A 17,358-nucleotide genomic window follows, 5' to 3' on the forward strand; every position below is an offset into this window, starting at 1 on the left:
TGATTTGACTTGTGATTTGTCTTGTCATTTGGCTTGTCATGTGACCTGTCACTATTTCGTGATTTGACTTGTGATTTGACTTGTGATTTGACTTGTCATTTGGCTTGTCTTTTGACCTGTCATTAATTTGTGATTTGACTTGTGAGTTGACTTGTGATTTGGCTTGTCGTTTGACTTGTCATTTGACCTGTCATTATTTGTGATTTGACTTGTCATTTGGCTTGTCGTTTGACTTGTCATTTGACCTGTCACTATTTTATGATTTGAATTGTGATTTGGCTTGTCGTTTGACTTGTCATTTGACATGTCACTTGACTCGCCCCTTGACTTATCATTTGGCTTGTCATTTGTTTTGTCATTTAACTTTTCATTTGACTTGTGATTTGACTTGTCAATTGACTTGTCATTTGACATGTCATTTGACTCGCCCTTTGACTTGTCATTTGACTTGACATTCGACATGAGGCGGACTTGACCACAACTTTGCGAAATATACGTTTGAAGGCCAGAGGACTGTACATTCCATGTTTTTTTTTGGTTTCCGGTTTCAGTAATTTTACAGAACTCAAAATTTAAATCATTATCGGGCATCTCATTACAACCCTTTGATTAAAGTCTTGCCGTATTTTGTAATCGACCACCGTAAACTTCACTTTGATATCTGCATTGATTTGCGTCATTTTCTTCCCTTAGATGACGAGAGAACATTATTGTATTATTATTATTATTATTTATTATCAAACCCTCGCGACCAGATGGCCGAATTGCGGTTTAATGTACAATAAAATGTTTTTAAAAAGTAAAAAAACAGTTAAAATCACAGTATTAAAAATATATACTTCATTATTATATATTTCATTATATACTTCAATATTATCAATATATACTTCATTATTATATGCCAAAGTTTGTTTAACTCATATTCTGAATTTATTGCATGTTTATAGCTCTACAGAGATGTATCGAGCACTGTGAATTGTGATAGAAGACGATTTCATTGGATATACTTCATTATTAGATATAAAAAATACCCCAAAATGGTAAAGACCCACCCCTGTAATATTCTATAGCAAAGCCCTACTCCTCAATAAAAACAAGTTAGCAGATTATAAGAAAATGAGCTTAAAAAAAGGTTTTATCAAGTAAAAATTCCACATACCAGTACACAACGGGATTATTGAAAGAAAAAAAAACAGTCACTGTAAAAGTAAAAAAAAAAACATGTGTGTTAATTTAGTAAGGTACGGGATAGAGCTTTTGCCGCACCTTTCAACTCGGACTTAAGGTTCAATCAAATGCCGTTTTTGCCGAAGTTCCATTGCATGAGTATAATTATTTTTTTTAGAAAACCAGCTCTAAAACGTTCAGAAACAACACAAGATTTGGCAAACTGTAAACAAAGGTCTTCCCTCCTGTGAGCCAAGGTCTAAACATTAAAATTTAGACAGTGAATTATCGTAGGATGAAAAATTATGGTCCAAATTGATTCTGGAGGCCCTTTTTTGTATTGCTAATTCGATACTTGAAGTTTGCATTGATTTGCGTCATTGTCTTTCCTTAGATGACGAGAGAACATTCTTCTGTCGTATGAACACATCGCGTAACATGCGGCGGAAGGACCACTGCACCGACAACAAGGTACAGCATTATTGATCATGCATGGATTGAGCTTGATGTCAAAATGTAGGACAATTTCACGGAAAAATCTGAAAATCACATGAAGATAATGTACTTATCAAATCTGAACATCAGCCAAAATGTAATGAGATGTACACGTGTTCTGCCTGTGACGAGTTTCAGAGTTTTTTTTCAGTGAGAAATCAAACGTTGAGTTATAGGCCAAATGGATCGCCATATAGCTGGGATACTCGAGAGATTAGATCTTATATTATGTATGTCGTATTAAAAAGAGTGCATTTTTTATGACGTCATGATGACGTACGGCTATCCGAATCCCGTTCACATCTGTATTTCCAAGATATTAAACTTCGGAAAAAAAGATGAATTTTTACAATTGAATTTTAATCCTTTCATTCCCTACACCAAATTAGAAATTGAAATGCTGCTTGACCAAAAGGTTTTAAGATCGGGAATAGCTTTTACTTGAAGCTTTCTTCAACTATCTTTGGAATTAGAATAAAGAAATAATAAAATGCTATATATCCTGTTTTTTCCCCCAGTTTATCTGAAACCTGTATAATAAGTTTCTCCATGCTTGCGAACTACATGCCTAGGGTGCTTTTGAGGAATCCTTGCAAGGATTATAATTATTATTGTAAATCATTTCTGTTAATGAAACCAAGGCCTTGGTTTCATTACCAGAATGAGTAATAATAATAATAATTATAATAATAATTATGTTAATTTTTTTTGGCAAAGATGGTCCGTATTAAAGGTCGGTTCAGGATCCTGTGGTCCGGGTGTTGCTACAGCTGGAACCAGGTCGAGCCCGTCTTCACTGCCGTCTGCAGCCCCGTGGAGACCCTCACGCCCATCTCGGACGAGATGGTGCCGCTCAAGACCTCCATGTTCACTACGGAGCACGGCATGGATATGGTGCTGTACGACGCCTCGTCCAAGTGAGTAAGATAAGAGGGGTGGGGAGGGTTCAAAAACTAGGGGCTGGAGTGATAATCAGTTTGGTTAACCGATGAGGGTGGGGTATGTGGTGAACGCCCTTCCAAGGCCTGTGTCGTTTGTGCCCCCCTCTCCCGCTCAAAATTTAGAGAAGGCAAAAGATAGCTTTACATTGTTTAAACTAAGACAAAAGCTTTGCATTCCCCTCCAGAAAATGAGGTCAAAGTACCCGGCACCCCTGCAAATGGGACCCCAGTAACGCTACTCTGGTCCAGTGCCTCTGAAATGAGTACAGAATCCTTAAAACATGTAACTTCAACATAATGGAGTATTTTCTTCCAACTGGGAGGGCATTACATTTCAATCTCAAGTTTTTGATCGCATGAAAATCATGCGGACTAAATATTCGGTCACTAATTTGACGATTTCCCTTATGAGAGGCGAAATCGTCAAGATTTGCACAAGTGCATGATGGACGAGGCTTCAATGATAATTGTTGATATTGCTCGAAAGTGGACATTATAGGCCCATGGATGTTGTTTCAGTTGTTGCTTCGCACAATGGACTTGGCACACAATTTGAATAGATGGATTACAATACAATGTAAGCTGTGAAACATAATTCGTAATCCTGCAGTCAGATGCACTGCGTGTGACAGACACATCTCTAATGTTTTACTATTGTAGGCCTTTGTACCAAAATGATCTCCTAATGCGAGAAGGTTATTTCCTGCGTGACCCTGTATAGTGTTTCCACCAATGATATGTGTTCATTAAAGATACACTCCCCGTGCTATTTTCGAGTTTCATCTCGTAAAATAGATATTTGTTTTCAATAGCTTTTTTGAATTCCAGCAATATCGAAAATGTTCACTTTTGAATGAGACATTGAACAAAACATCCACCGACGTTTAGTCATTGAATTATTTCTTCACAAAATTCGAATTATTGGCTGCCAGACAATAACTCGGCTCTCGCAGGGTGGGTTTTTGTGCACAAAACAAAAGCCTTTTCAGAGGGTTACAGACTCCTAAAATCGGAATAAACTACTTTTTGTCATTAAAACATACATAAATGAAAATTCGTCAGGAGAACAATAAAATAATTTTTTTTTGAAGAGCATAGCCATGCATCTTTAATGAGGCATACATCTTTAATGTTAAGTATGTTGTGTTTTTTATTCATGAAATACTATAAGCTTTGTGAGAAGTTTATCGGCCTTTCCCTTTTTCCTGAGGAAAAAAAATAAGCTTGTCACTGCACGCGATATTCACGAGTCTTTTTATACCGGTTTTGATGTGTGTATTCCTTTACCATCATCATAACTCTTCCGAAGATGGCTTTGTTTGTGCATAGTTTTATATTTCAAAAATGTTTCTTTTATCACCATGGGTTGAATTCTCTGCATTATGACTCACATGCCAAAAGTTTACATTTATTAAATACCACAAGCGTTGTTGATACCTTTGTTCTTTATTTAGTTATTTCTTAGTTTAACTTGGTATAGCCCATTCAGTGGATTCCACTGGTCTCTCATGGGGCCCAGTAAAGAGAAGACAATGAAATTACAGTTTAGAGGTGGGAGGAAAAACCCAGAATATTCTGAGGAAAACCCACGGAATCAAGTAGGGACTGAAAACCCCATCCATTATTGGCCCAGGCAGGAATCGAACCTGGGTCACAGCGGTGGAAGGCGAGGAAAGTACCGCTACGCCACCCTGACTCCCCATTTTGTCTTTTTCCATTGTTTATATGTGGCCCATGGTCCAGTGTTATCCTCGCCATATTCGATTCATCTGTATAGTATGATTATGACACGCATAAGAGACATTCACATGACCGATGTCGTTCAATGCATTTAGTGATATCTCTAAAATGCATTTAGAGACACAAGTTAATATATGTAGTGATATCTCTAAATTTATAAAAGATTATCTTAAATTCATTGCAAGCTATCTAAAAATCATTTCAAGATAACTTGAAATGATTTCGAGATATCTTGAAAACATGTAAAGATCTCTTGAAATGATTTTGAGATCTCTTGAAATCCATTTCGAAATATCTCGAAATTGATTTCCAGATATCTCGAAAACGATTTCAAGATGATCATTTTGTGAGGTCTTGAAACGATTATGAGATAACTTGAAGTCCAATTCGAGATATCGCAAGGATGCAGAAAAAGAAAAAGCAAACAAACTGGATTCTGAAATTAGCTATAATCGTTTCTCTGTACAAAACGCTCGTCAAAACAACAGAATGACATTAAAGGAGGACACGGAACGGAATGCGCAGTTTTGGGCTCTAAAACGCGTTTCTCATGAAATGATAATTTGTTGGAAAGATCATTAAAAAGTAGAACACAGCTATATAACGTCCACATATTTATACCCTAGAGAAGGAATCTGAGCGTACAACAGTTTGGTCTCTAAAATTCGAGACGATGCAGTGCTAGTCTTTATTCCAGTCACACATGTTTCTTCAATTTGAAAACGTTTCTTTTCCATTGCTATTAATGTTGTGAGACCTGATTTCTTACATGGGCATTATAATGAGGCGCAGTGTTGAAAGCTTTGACTCATAATTTCTGACGGCGTTATTCACTACTGGAAATACGTATTGCGAGACAAAAAAAGGCTGTTGCGTCAGATGTAAACAAAACGGATTTTCCCCGTTACCAAAACCTTTGAAATAACAGACAATTGAACACTATACTAGATTTCGGCGATCACCAGATGAATATACACCTTTAAAGAGAAATATGTTTTGATTGCAGAATCAATATGTTGTTTTTGTTTATACAGCGTGTTTTTCCACCTGGGTTACGAAGTGAGTGAGGTGTGCGGGATGTCATGGTACGCGATGGTACATCCGGACTACCTCGAAACGGCCAGGAAGTACCATCAACAAAGTAAGCAAACAAATCGAAAGTCAGATGAGCTAAACAAAATTACACTTTCTCTCACATAAATTGTTAATGTGAATTATGTATCGCTCCCAACTTGCTCCTGCATTTTGTGTTCAGCGCGGACGTCACACGATGAAACTGGCCATTGATGCAAGTTGTGCTTACAGGGCACCAGCCTAGTTTGTCTTGAGCTTTGTAAATGGGTCATTTTGAGTGGTGTTATTTTATAAACTTGGGATCCAAAAGTGTGACTTTTTGGTGTACATGTTACACCCGACCTGTGCTTAATTTGACATAGAAATATTAAAAGTGACTGTAAACTACACAGCAGGCACTTTGCATTAATCTCTCTTGGATGTGTAGAAGGCATTAACTTAGCATGTGTTCTGAATTTACATAATCTTGTGTCAAATGTAACAGGGACACCCACTAATATTTTGATCCCAAATTTATAGAATGACCCAACTGATCTGATTGAAGCCAAGTCCGAATTAGTTGGCTATACGGCTTGAAATTATATACGAGTCTATAGGAAGTGGCTGCCTATAGACTCGTGTGTAATTTCAAGCCGCATCCGACACGGTGTAACTGTCTGACTGGCTGACTGACTCCCCTTGTGCTTGGACCAGCTCTATATACAAGGCTTGTCTACTAATGTGTGTCATGTAGAATCTGCACCACATGTGCTTTAGTCTGGCGCCGATTTGAAGATAGCTCAAAATATTTCGCCCAAACCTTGATGCGCGATTGGATTTTGAAAAACTATAAGGAAAAACAAACTCATAAAGAAAACCAGGGTTTCCTTAAAAAAATTCCCAAAGGGAGTTTTCTTTTTAGGGTGGCAGGGTTTGTGCTATAACAACCTTGGAAAAAATAGTTTTCGACTCGGTCGAATAATCAATCAAGGATGATTAATCTTGGCACCCAGTCGCGCATGCGCACTTTATCGACTTTATTCGACTTTATCGTCGAAACAATTCAAAAACATGGTTCTTTTTATGCAAGGGGGGGGGGCGTCCAATGCAGCTCCCAACTCGACTTCTGACCTGCCCTTGGCTTCAATATTATAATCAGATTTGGTTGATTTCCCCCAAAAGTAAAAATTACATTTGATTCAAATAAGTAAACGATATTGCAACAATAAATTATGAATTTCCAACATTACCCCCTATAGCACTCCGTACTCACTGCAGTGAAGGCGACTGCATGAAGTGTACCCCATGAGAAACGTTGAACGGCCACTCATAACCGGAGCTATTTCAATTAAACTTTTACACACAAAGCTTCCAAGGAAACGAACTATTTAATTGCATTTCCTTGAACCCAAACGTCAACACGAGACCGGGATATTGTACCCCTAACATTCCCGAGCCAGCTCAGTTTCCGGGAGGGCAATGATATTGCAACAGGACTGGGTTTATTCTAGTGGGTATATACACTGGGTGGAAAGTGGGTGGGTGGGAAGGATATGGGTTTCAGGATCTCTAAGGGGGAATACCCGTCTGCGATCGTCAACACGGATTCGACTGTTTTTATGGGAATTTTTTTTCCTAGTGGAACCCCACTTGGGTCAACTTCCATTTCGTTGCGTTGACCTTTGACACGGGCGAGAAGCCGAGGGATAACACACATTGAAATGAACGATTGAAAAGATGAGCTATCCCACAGTAATAATGAGTGGGGGTCTGAACATGGAAAAAAATAATGAATAATAAATAAATAAAATAAAGGCATACAAGAAGTTGTTAGGGCCATTACTACAGTGATTCTTAGCAAATGAATTGGCACTTTATGTCTTTTTCTAAATTTTATCATTTTTTTTGGGGGGGGGGGCAAAACGAAAGGTTAGTTTTAATAGAACTGATAGGTTGATAGTTGCATATTTCTCCTACTTTATAAACTTTAAACATGTAGCTCAATTTATTAGCTAATTATTTGGCAACCCCAAAAGACGAACTGCATGCAAGTTTGTAGTATAACATACTCAGATTACTCTTTGTTTATTTCAGAATATTTCCACAACAATGATATTTCCTCGGCCTATAGGCCTAAGCCTAATTATCCGTTGTGTTTCGTTTCTATAAATCTAAAGACAATCGACTTAAATTGCAAAGATATAAGGAAGAACAGTGCATCCTCAGAAAGGGGCTTTTCCAACGCCTGTCCCTCCGCTGAAATGTGACTTCCTCCAGGGGCAGTATAATTTTTTTATTTGGAGATTTTATGAAAGAGAAACGAGAATCCCATGCGGGACCGAAGGGCATGACGCAGTTCAAATTATGCAAGGAAGTAGCTGCATATTGTTTTGCGGTTGACACTGTATTTTATAGGGATGCGTTTACATGTTCAGCAGTAGTAGTCCAACCTCCGCTGCGAGCCAGCTGTGTGTGGTTTCCAATTTGGCCCGCTGCCTGTAAGATTTGTTGCATTAGCCGAAAAAAAACAAAAGACTGAGCGTTTTGAAATTATCTTTTTGAGAAATACTCCGCAACTATTCGGTCTGTCTGCGGATTAAAAAAAACATAAAATATTGCCAGTAGTTCGGCAAAGTCACGACAATTGTTGAGTCTGACGGACCGCAAGCGACTACTGAAGACACATGCTGAAGACACTTGCTGGCTGACCTCGATTTATACCGACCTTTTACTGTCTTGTCTCCCTTCCCTAGTGCTTCAGCCGAGTATTGGAACAGCGGCCAGTCGTTGCGCCTTCGTCTTACGCCTCCTTCGCAAGGACTCGGGCTGGGTGACGGTCAGCGTTACGGCCTGGCTAGACCGGGACAGTACGGTCAACCATTCCGCTGTCATCATGTGCCAAAACCTGGTCATTAGGTAGGATGTTTTTGCATTAAAAAGTATCAAATTTTAAAGGCATTTAGGATCATTTGCTATTCATGCATTTTGTTAGTTTCCATTATAATACCACTCGAAATCCAAAGAAGAATGTTCAAAATCTAACTTGTTGAAGTTTCAGCTCAATGGATATTACACTTTTCGGGAAAACAGTGAAAACCATGCACAACTTTTCGTCAATAGCACTCTTTTTGCCAAAAATCAGTCAACGGAATGATCGTTGGAAATCACCCAAGTTTATTGATTTATTCTAAAGCCAGATGGAACTATTTCACGCAGTATTTAGTACCAGTACGATCTTTAATCCAAGTAAACTTTTTTGATAATAATTTGGTAATTCACGTTTGGTATACATATACATGCCTTTAAGCCATAGGCTTTTGCAGTGATGTAACGAGTGTCTAACTCACAGGGGCAAGGGGATATAATAGGCTTGGTCATAGTAACTGTTCAGTTAATGCAAAGCTTTTCTTCTCCAAGTTATGAGGGGGAGGGGGCAGGCCTTGAGCTGTGCAGACCCGTACCGACTTTGGTTGCGCCACTGGGCTTTTTGTAAGCCACAGTAAGCAGTATTTGCAGAGATTGGTCATTTCTGTCAATCTAATCTCTTTTATAATGAATGTTTATGGTAATTTTTTAAGGCCACAATCAAATGCTGAAATGCATTTTGTCAACCTTGTAGCATTGAATCAATTTATTCGAAACAGAGAATCAATAACGACAAGCAAGGATACAACTGTGACACTGTCCGACAAAATGTAATGATCTAGTCGGGTTTGTTTCCTTTTTCTTTCTCCAGAGAAGACGAGATTGCTATGTACGAGTCCCAAGCTCTTCATGAGTCCCTCGCCCGCCGGTCCGCTTGTCTGGTGTCACCAAGCCCCGCCTCGGCCTCGGGCTCCAGCGAGCGATACAGCTGCAGTACGGGAGATGATGGCTCGTCACCCTGGCCAGACGCCTACCTACGACCCGAGGCAGCACCGCCTTGCCCTGCCGACTCCACGCCGGTGTACGGCTACGATGTACTGGGAGGTCAGACCCAGCGGTCGGTTCAACCGTACCGGGGAGAAACCGTCCCGTATCACTACTTAGACGACAGAGGTGGAGGAACCGAATGGGGGTACGATGGCGGTTGCTACTACCAAGGAACTCAATTTAACAACTCCGCATGTCAAGCGAGTGGGGGTTGGGAGTCCCGCCAGCTTACCGGGAGGGAGTTTTATCAAGGGCCCGGGCAATACGGGCCTTACTCGTCCGTACTGGTCGGGCCGGCTCGAACCAGTCAGTCTCTACGGTCCTCAACCTGCTCTCGCAACAAAGAGTGCCTCGTGGAAAGGTGTAACGGGAACATGGTTGCCTCGAGTCGAAATCATACCGCTGCTACTCTTAGCAGCGATCCCTGTCCCGCTCTGAAGAGGGCGGTTCTCGAATGGGCAAGGCGCTTGAAAGCCAAGAGGCAAGGCGCAGCGACGCGTTTGTCACCCGGGAATGACTACGACAAAGGCCGCAAAAGGTCATTCCGGGATACTGTGCCCGTGACACAAGGCCCGTACAAAGCCGAGGCGGACTACGCACCGTGTGGAGGTAGCTTCACTGCTTCACCCTCGAAACATCGACCGGACAGTTCCTACAAAGCTCCAGAACCTAACCAACCGCACATCAATGAATACCCTAACGCGAAAATACCCGAAGACGTAACCAGCGCAAATGTACGGTATGTGACATCTTGGGCTGGGCTAGAGCGGGAGCGCATGTGGTGGTCGGATTCAGGGGCAGGTGGGGTGCACCAAGTCAGCGTACCGGACAGTATCCTCACCCCGGAGTCTTCCCCGACCCACGGCGATACCTCCCCGGGGAAGCCCGGGCCCGCGGGGTCCGGTGCGCACGCTGCCTCCCCGGACGCCGGTGGACTGGCCCGCGGTACGCGGCAGCAGAACGAGCGGCTGGTATCTGACGAGGAATCTGAACCGGTTGTCGGTACCCTGGAGGCAGCGGTGGGCAAGGCATTGTGCGCTCTGTCATCGGACGAACTTAGACTCCTTGACCAGGCAACACTGTCACTACTGTATCAGAATACTCCCATCCGGCAACCCGCCTTCCCTAAAAGGACACTGGCCAGCTCCGATGATGAGTAGAATTGCACTGAACACAATCCAATGAACAGTGTTTAGGATAAACAAAACTCACTCTTAGTTTGTTGCTGCTTTGAGAAAAGATGATAACAATACGATTAATGTTTGTGCATCTTTTGTTTGCACTTGAAAGTGTCATTTATTTGTGTCAAGATAAGCCGAATCGAATTATATTTAATCAATTTAATTGATAAAGACGTTAACAGTGTGTATTTTGTTTATGAAATAATCGTAGTGTTTTGGGTAATTGGTTTAGAAACAGTAAGTTTACAATGTCATCGTCTCATGTCACTTCGAAACAAAGACCCCTCTGAATACCATTCTCCCATTGAATTCCACTCGCAATCAAACTCTGGGAAAATAAAGAAATCATTTCCGATATCGCCAAATTTATGAGGACAAAAGTCAAATCCACAGACTATAAGGCAGGATTTACAGGAGACCGAATGTTTCTTCAGATATTGTCTTATATTCATGTTAAACACATCTCAGATGTCAATGGAAAACGAAAACAGCTAAGCAGAATTACAAAGCACCTTTTTCGTAATGAAAATTGTGTAGAACAGTAACAACCGTCATAGAACTTGGGTAAATTTCACTATCCACTGTACTTTATACTATTGATACAGATTTTGGGAATAGTTTGAAGTACCCACTTCTTATTACTTTTAAGGTTTTTGTTCCGATGAATGCATGGGACCCTATAATAATGTTTGAAATCTTCCACCTATAAGTTGGAAAACTTCTCATATATACGGTGGGCCTTCTGCGTGACTTCAGGTTTGCAACCCCGAAACAGTATGGCAGAATGGTGTTCTTAGAGGAATAAATCGTTAATAACACCTCTCAAAATCCAAAGAAGAACGTTCAAAACCTAATCTGTTGAAGTTTCAGCTCAGTGGATAATTACATTTTTCGAGAAAACAGTGAAAAACTATGCACAACTTCAATCACGAAACATCATTTCGTCAATAGCACTTTTTATTTCCAAAAAGCGGTCAAGTGACTGATCGTTGGAACATTCTTGATTTTTCTAAATGACAGCAAACCAGACGGAATAATTTCACGGGGTTTTTATATAGTACTAGTACCATCTTCAATCCAAGTAAGCTTTTGGACAATAATTCGGTTGGTTACTTTTGGGATAAATGCAAATGATCCTGTAATTATGCCTTTACATGTAAGAAGGGGTCTTTATATGCTGAAATAGTTTTACAGTTGTTTACTCATTAATTTTTAAAGTTCTCGATCAGAATGATGAACCAGTATTGATACTCTTCTTTCTCCGTTTAGGATATTTCTTTACAGCTAAATGTGTGTTAGTTTTGAAGCTCGTTTCGTATTTTTCTTGAGGATTATATTGTGTATTATTAGCAATATAGAAATCTGCATAGCTATTTCTTTCAAATACTGATATAGGAATTAATATTCGTAGAGACAAAATTTGAAATCTACACTTCTGTCATTTTATGTAAGATCAACTGAGAAGAAAACGATCGATTCAAAGATCTTTTCCACTTAATTCAAATGCGTGACCCATTTTCTTTTTTTCTGTGTGATTTGTGCCCATGCAATGGACAGCCGTGTTGGTCATTCAATGGTCAGATATTTAGCTTCTGGTAAAGAGGGCAGACAAAATTCCAACGTATATGAAAAAAAAATCTGCGATTTTACACGCAACAGGCTCGCTTGCGCGAGCTGGCTACATGACATTTTGTATGTCATCATAACCGTGGGCTGTACAGTCAGTCGGCTGGAGGTTCTCTATAGCTCAAACTGTCTTTTATAAAACGTAACCTATTTATGCTTTTAATCCGGGCTAAAAGTCAACACATTTAAAGAAACGGTAAATTTCATAAAGGAATCGTCATCTTGAATTTATTTCCGCGGAGTACCCGCGGGCCGACACGCGTATTAATTTTGTTTGTTTTCAAATCCACGCCGTCTAGCGAACAGATTGCAAAGGCACACAAATTACGAGTACAGCGCGGAGACTCCAAAGTCCAGCCTGCCAAGACGTTGGGACCTATAAGACGCCACTCAACGGCAAAAGGCCGGCCAGCAGGTACGGGCTTTTAACCAAACTGACAAATTTTGACAAATTATACTTCTTGGTTAAGAAGGCCAATTAAAGGGCTTGATGGGCGATCATCACAAATCAGTGTACTCGGGGACTGGTACCGGGGCACGGAGCTCCTTCCTAGGTCCTCCTGAAATGCGGGGGCCGGCAACAAAATAAGAGTCGAGTGCCGTCGCACACTTATTAATCTCCTGTAGTCCGAGGCGAAGGGGCCCGGTTTACAGCCCCGCGGACAATTCCGACTTTGCCTGGAAACTACAAAGTCGCTCCGGGGACAGGAATTACGGTAAAGTAGTCACAGGAAGAAGGAAAAATTCCCCAATCTGATTGTTTTTTTTTCTGAGTCGGTGCTCTCGAGGCAGTCGGTCGGTAAAAATAATGGTAAAAGTTTCAACTCTTACGAGTGCAGGACGAGTAGGGCTTAATACAATGCAAACTCGTTAGCCGACTACCGGTACTGTGCCCGCCTACGTGTTAGTGTATTTAGAGACTATTGTGTTTAGTACAGAAATGCTGCAGCAGCACTTAAATTCTTCAGCATCCTTTAAAGTATGAGATGTAATTTCTTTTCTTAATGATTAACCAACAACAACCGATTTTGGTTCTTTCTTAATATGTTGAAATGAATTATCTGGAAAATTGTATTCCGACTCGGTATGGAGGAGTTAATTGATTGATTGCTCTGATTTCATTTCGAAGCCAATCTCTGTCATTTTTTGTTGGTAACAATTTAATGAGTTCAGCTGTGGCGTATCCAGAGGGGGTGGGGGGATGGGGGAGAGTGTGGGTGGGGAGAGTGGGGGGTGGGGAGAGTGGGGGGTGGGGGAGGGGGACACCTTGTTCCCCCGGCGGAATTTTTTTGAATTTTTTTTTTCAGCAATTATTTCGATAATTGGTGAGATAGTTATTCTGACATCAATCCCCAAAAAGAAAGCCCTCTCAAAAACCATTACAATGCGCCGTGAAAATGGGCATATAATTTGCAGTACGCATAATAATGGTCAGTTTTGGAGAGCTCTTCTGTGGTCTCATGGTGTGGATTATCGACATCCTGATCTGTAGGCAATTCTGCAGGCTGGGGGTTCAAGTCCAGCCTGGTGTTTTTATTGCCTGTGTGCATGTCCACGGGCAAGACACTTTGTCACTGCTTGCTTTCTCCCAATACACCAAGGAGTAAAATGGGTACATGCCAGGCGCGGTTCTAGAACCAATAATTTTGGGGGGCTAGCACGGTGGATCCAGAATTTTTTCAGGGGGCCTGCTGAAATGTTGACCAGTTATTTTTTCCAGACACTTAGGCCTCCGAAAATCAATAAGTGGTGGTGGGGGGGGGGGGGGGGCGGCTCATGCCATATTTTCAATGGGGAGCGCCAATAAAATCATAAAATCATTCACACTATATTAACTAATGCATCCTTGTCACGGCTATTTCTTCTTTAGGGGGAGACCGTTCGCATGTACATCACAATCCTTCTTTTTGCTAATGCAATTTTTTTTTACGGAATTTATTTTGGGGGGGGCTAGACAAAATTTTGGGGGGCTACAGCCCCCCCCCCCCCACCCAGCCCCCCCCGTAGAACCGCGCCTGGTACATGCAGGGCATAGATATGTTTGAATTGGACGTTAGCGCCTGCAAAAGACTGGCTGCACGGAGCTGTAATTCTCCCCCAGGAGTGTTTTATAGCGCCGTGTTGAGCAGGGATAGCAATCATTACGTAGAAGCGTTTTGATCTTTGATAAAAGCACGATATAAATACCCATTATTATTATAGGTTTTCCCGGTTATTTTAAAACATTTTTTATTCAAATTCACCAAATCTAACATTCAATTTCGTCCGAGAGAAAAATTCACACGCTTTTACCAAAACAATGTAGTCATTTATTCAATTTCAAAGTTTGGTCACCCTTTTTAGTCACCGAGTCGAGAATATTCGTCATTACAGATCAAATTCGTCTAGGCTGTTGCTGAATGGCAACATTCAGAGATCAAATTCGTCTTTTAACAATCAATTTAAAAGTTGTATAAAGTAAATTAGTCAGGAGGGCTCTAAAGCATTTTCCTTGTGTTCCCCAAGCACAATATTGGCACTTACGATACATTCGCTCTTACGATATTTGGACCAAAGCAGAGTACTTAACTGAAAGAAGAGTCACCCAAACATTAAAGATTTAAAACCAAGATCACCAATACAACGTTATTTAAAATAAACAAAAGAAAAGAAAAAGAAATGTCAAAAGCCACAAATCGATAATCAATAAATCCTCGTGTAACATGCCTAAAATATTGAGTCTAACATATTTTAAGGTGAATCAAAAGAAATGACACATTTATGAAGAAATAAGGAAAGAAAGAAAAAGGAGAGATTTATTCTTCTTAGAGGCCTATACATGCATTTGAAGATATCGCTATGAAGTGTAACGAAATCGAAAAAAAATGTTTAAATTGTGTGGCATTAGACGAATTCGATTCGGCGTAGACGAGACGAAATTGAAAACTCCAGGTCGAAAATGTGTGCTCATTGTTTGAATACGTTTGGACAAAATTTGAAATTGGCTGACAACAGACGAAATTAAGAATTGCAAGTGCACTAAATCGATGTTGCTGTTGACGAATTTGAATACATGTATAAGAATCGGTGAATTCGAACAAAAAAATGTTTTAAAATAGCCGGGAAAACCTATAGTATAATATATAAAGCTTGTCATGCACCTAACATGGACCAAAATAAAATGAGCCCAAATCCCAGTTGCTTGACAAGGGTTTTTGAGCCCTGAAGAAAAACAACATAGGTTGGCCGTTATCAAGATCTTATGATATTGACAAAGTAACACTATTACCAGCTGTTATACACACATAGATAAACATGTTGTATCCTTATGCGTGGGCGAATCACAGGATCATGCACTTCGGCGCAGGAAGTCAATAATTAAAACATGGAGGAAGGGACACAAGATTAAGACAAGTTTCATTTTATCCAAGGTCGTGAACCTGAAACGCTAAGGGTGCAGACCAGTAAATCGGTCCGAAATTGCCTGCGCCGGCCAAATCACGATTTGCATGCCCTCAAAATTCTTCGGTATTTGAGCATGCTGTGGGCCATGAACTTGAGGGTTTGTAAAAAATATGGGTGGAAACCGTGCACAGGACTGGGAGCTTGCAGTTCTGTGTAATTTTGATGTAATTTGGACCCTAAAAGCGCTCTATTTTGCAATGGAGTGTAGGCATCGTTTTTCAAAATGGCGATGGGCTTCAGGACTATTTTCAGGGGTGATCATGTTCAGATGGAAATTTCTCCTAAAAGTCATCAGTTGACCCCCCGAAAATTGAAAAGAAAATGAAAGATGATGATATAAGCTTTAATTTGATGTGTGTCTCGAACACCTTGGAGAGTTGTGAGTATTTTTCCCGAATTTTTGAAGTGGGAGCATTTACCATTGGGGTCTATGGAAGTTTATTTACTGGTCTGCTACCCTAAGACCAAAAAGGCTCACGATTTAGCCGTCAAGAGCAGATGGACGTGGATCATTCCATATATTGGGTCCAATTTGTTTTCGTGTGCCTGTTACATCTGATACAAGATTTTGTAAATTCAGCAGGAAACATTCTTTATGCCTTCTGTCTCCAAGAGTGATTACATGTATGTGAAGCAAAGTCCATGCCCAACAAATAAAACATAGTTTGAAGTAAATTTTAATGATACTTGCAGGGCTAATTACACAGGCCATGTTGCAACAGGGACACACAAAAAGAATGTTGCACTCTTGGACCCCAAATTTATGGAACAACCCGTTTCTGTTTTAACGTTTAATCTTTCTGGTAATCAATTAAAGTGCTCAAGTTTTAAAGCACAGAGGCGCACAGCTTTTGCTAGTGCGGTCCCCACCGCCCTGTTCAACTTGTGAAGGAAACGCAGGCATCGCAAAGCATTGTGGGTAGGGCAGTTCATTCCTTAGGCGTGCTGACTGACAGGATCGCTGAGTCCGGGTCGCTGGTTGTACAAAATGCATCCAATGAGGGCGCTATATAGAGCGCTGGGGACGAGCGAAGCCGGGGGCGTAAACCAGCGGTGGAGGGAGGGTACCCATTCCCCCCCCCCCCCCCCCCCCCCCCCCCCCCCCCGCTTTTTGAAATTCGTTTAGGTCATAGGATCGCCAAACCTAGATGGGGGTTTTTTCTGAACAAAAACTCAATCATGATCAAGTTAAACAAAAAAATCATGACGTCCCTCTTGCCAGCAGTAGGAAAGTAGTCGCTATAAATTTTGAATGTCATCTTACAGGTATATAGAAAGTAGGCCTACATCATTCATCATTGCCCTAATCGTTACTTCTTTTGTCAGATATACTGGAAGTAACAGACAGCGATCCGAGGGAGGGAAGGGTGGGACCCCCCATGCCCCTTACTCTTTTGTATTTACCAAAATTTACCTAAGCCAGAAAGCGATCTCCTATTATGTGCGCTATATCTCAAAAGACATATATAGTTTCACGGTATATTGCACCGTGAATGATTCAATGAGAACGAAGTTTCTTCCAATGCTTGAACTGGTTGCATGCCGCTTAAATCAGCGGCTGCATGTGGATGGGTTCGAATGTAAAATTCAATGGAGTCGTCACTTCTTAAAAACTGAAATCCCAAGGTCAGCGAATTCGCCTCACTTATGTAATCATAAAAGGCTACAAGCATATACCTCGAGAGCAAGCGTTCCAGGATATTTTCGAGCACACAATTGCTGCGGGGCCTGTTTCTAACACTAATTGTCACTTACTTGGTGTTCATCATGTGGTGCTGTTCTTATGTTGGCACTTATGC

General features: G+C 40.9%; 1 protein-coding gene across 1 annotated transcript; it reads left to right on the forward strand.

Annotated features, from left to right (window-relative positions):
* Positions 1-1,420: 1,420 nt before the first annotated feature.
* Positions 1,421-11,698, forward strand: LOC119743611. Its single transcript, XM_038220024.1, has 5 exons — positions 1,421-1,638; positions 2,380-2,579; positions 5,378-5,484; positions 8,150-8,312; positions 9,133-11,698. The coding sequence occupies exons 1-5, from the start codon at positions 1,588-1,590 to the stop codon at positions 10,466-10,468; spliced, it is 1,857 nt and encodes a 618-aa protein (XP_038075952.1). The 5' UTR covers positions 1,421-1,587; the 3' UTR covers positions 10,469-11,698.
* The last annotated feature ends 5,660 nt before the right edge of the window (positions 11,699-17,358 follow it).

Source organism: Patiria miniata, unplaced genomic scaffold (assembly GCF_015706575.1).
Source record: "Patiria miniata isolate m_02_andy unplaced genomic scaffold, ASM1570657v1 HiC_scaffold_6, whole genome shotgun sequence".
Classification (NCBI taxonomy): domain Eukaryota; kingdom Metazoa; phylum Echinodermata; class Asteroidea; order Valvatida; family Asterinidae; genus Patiria; species Patiria miniata.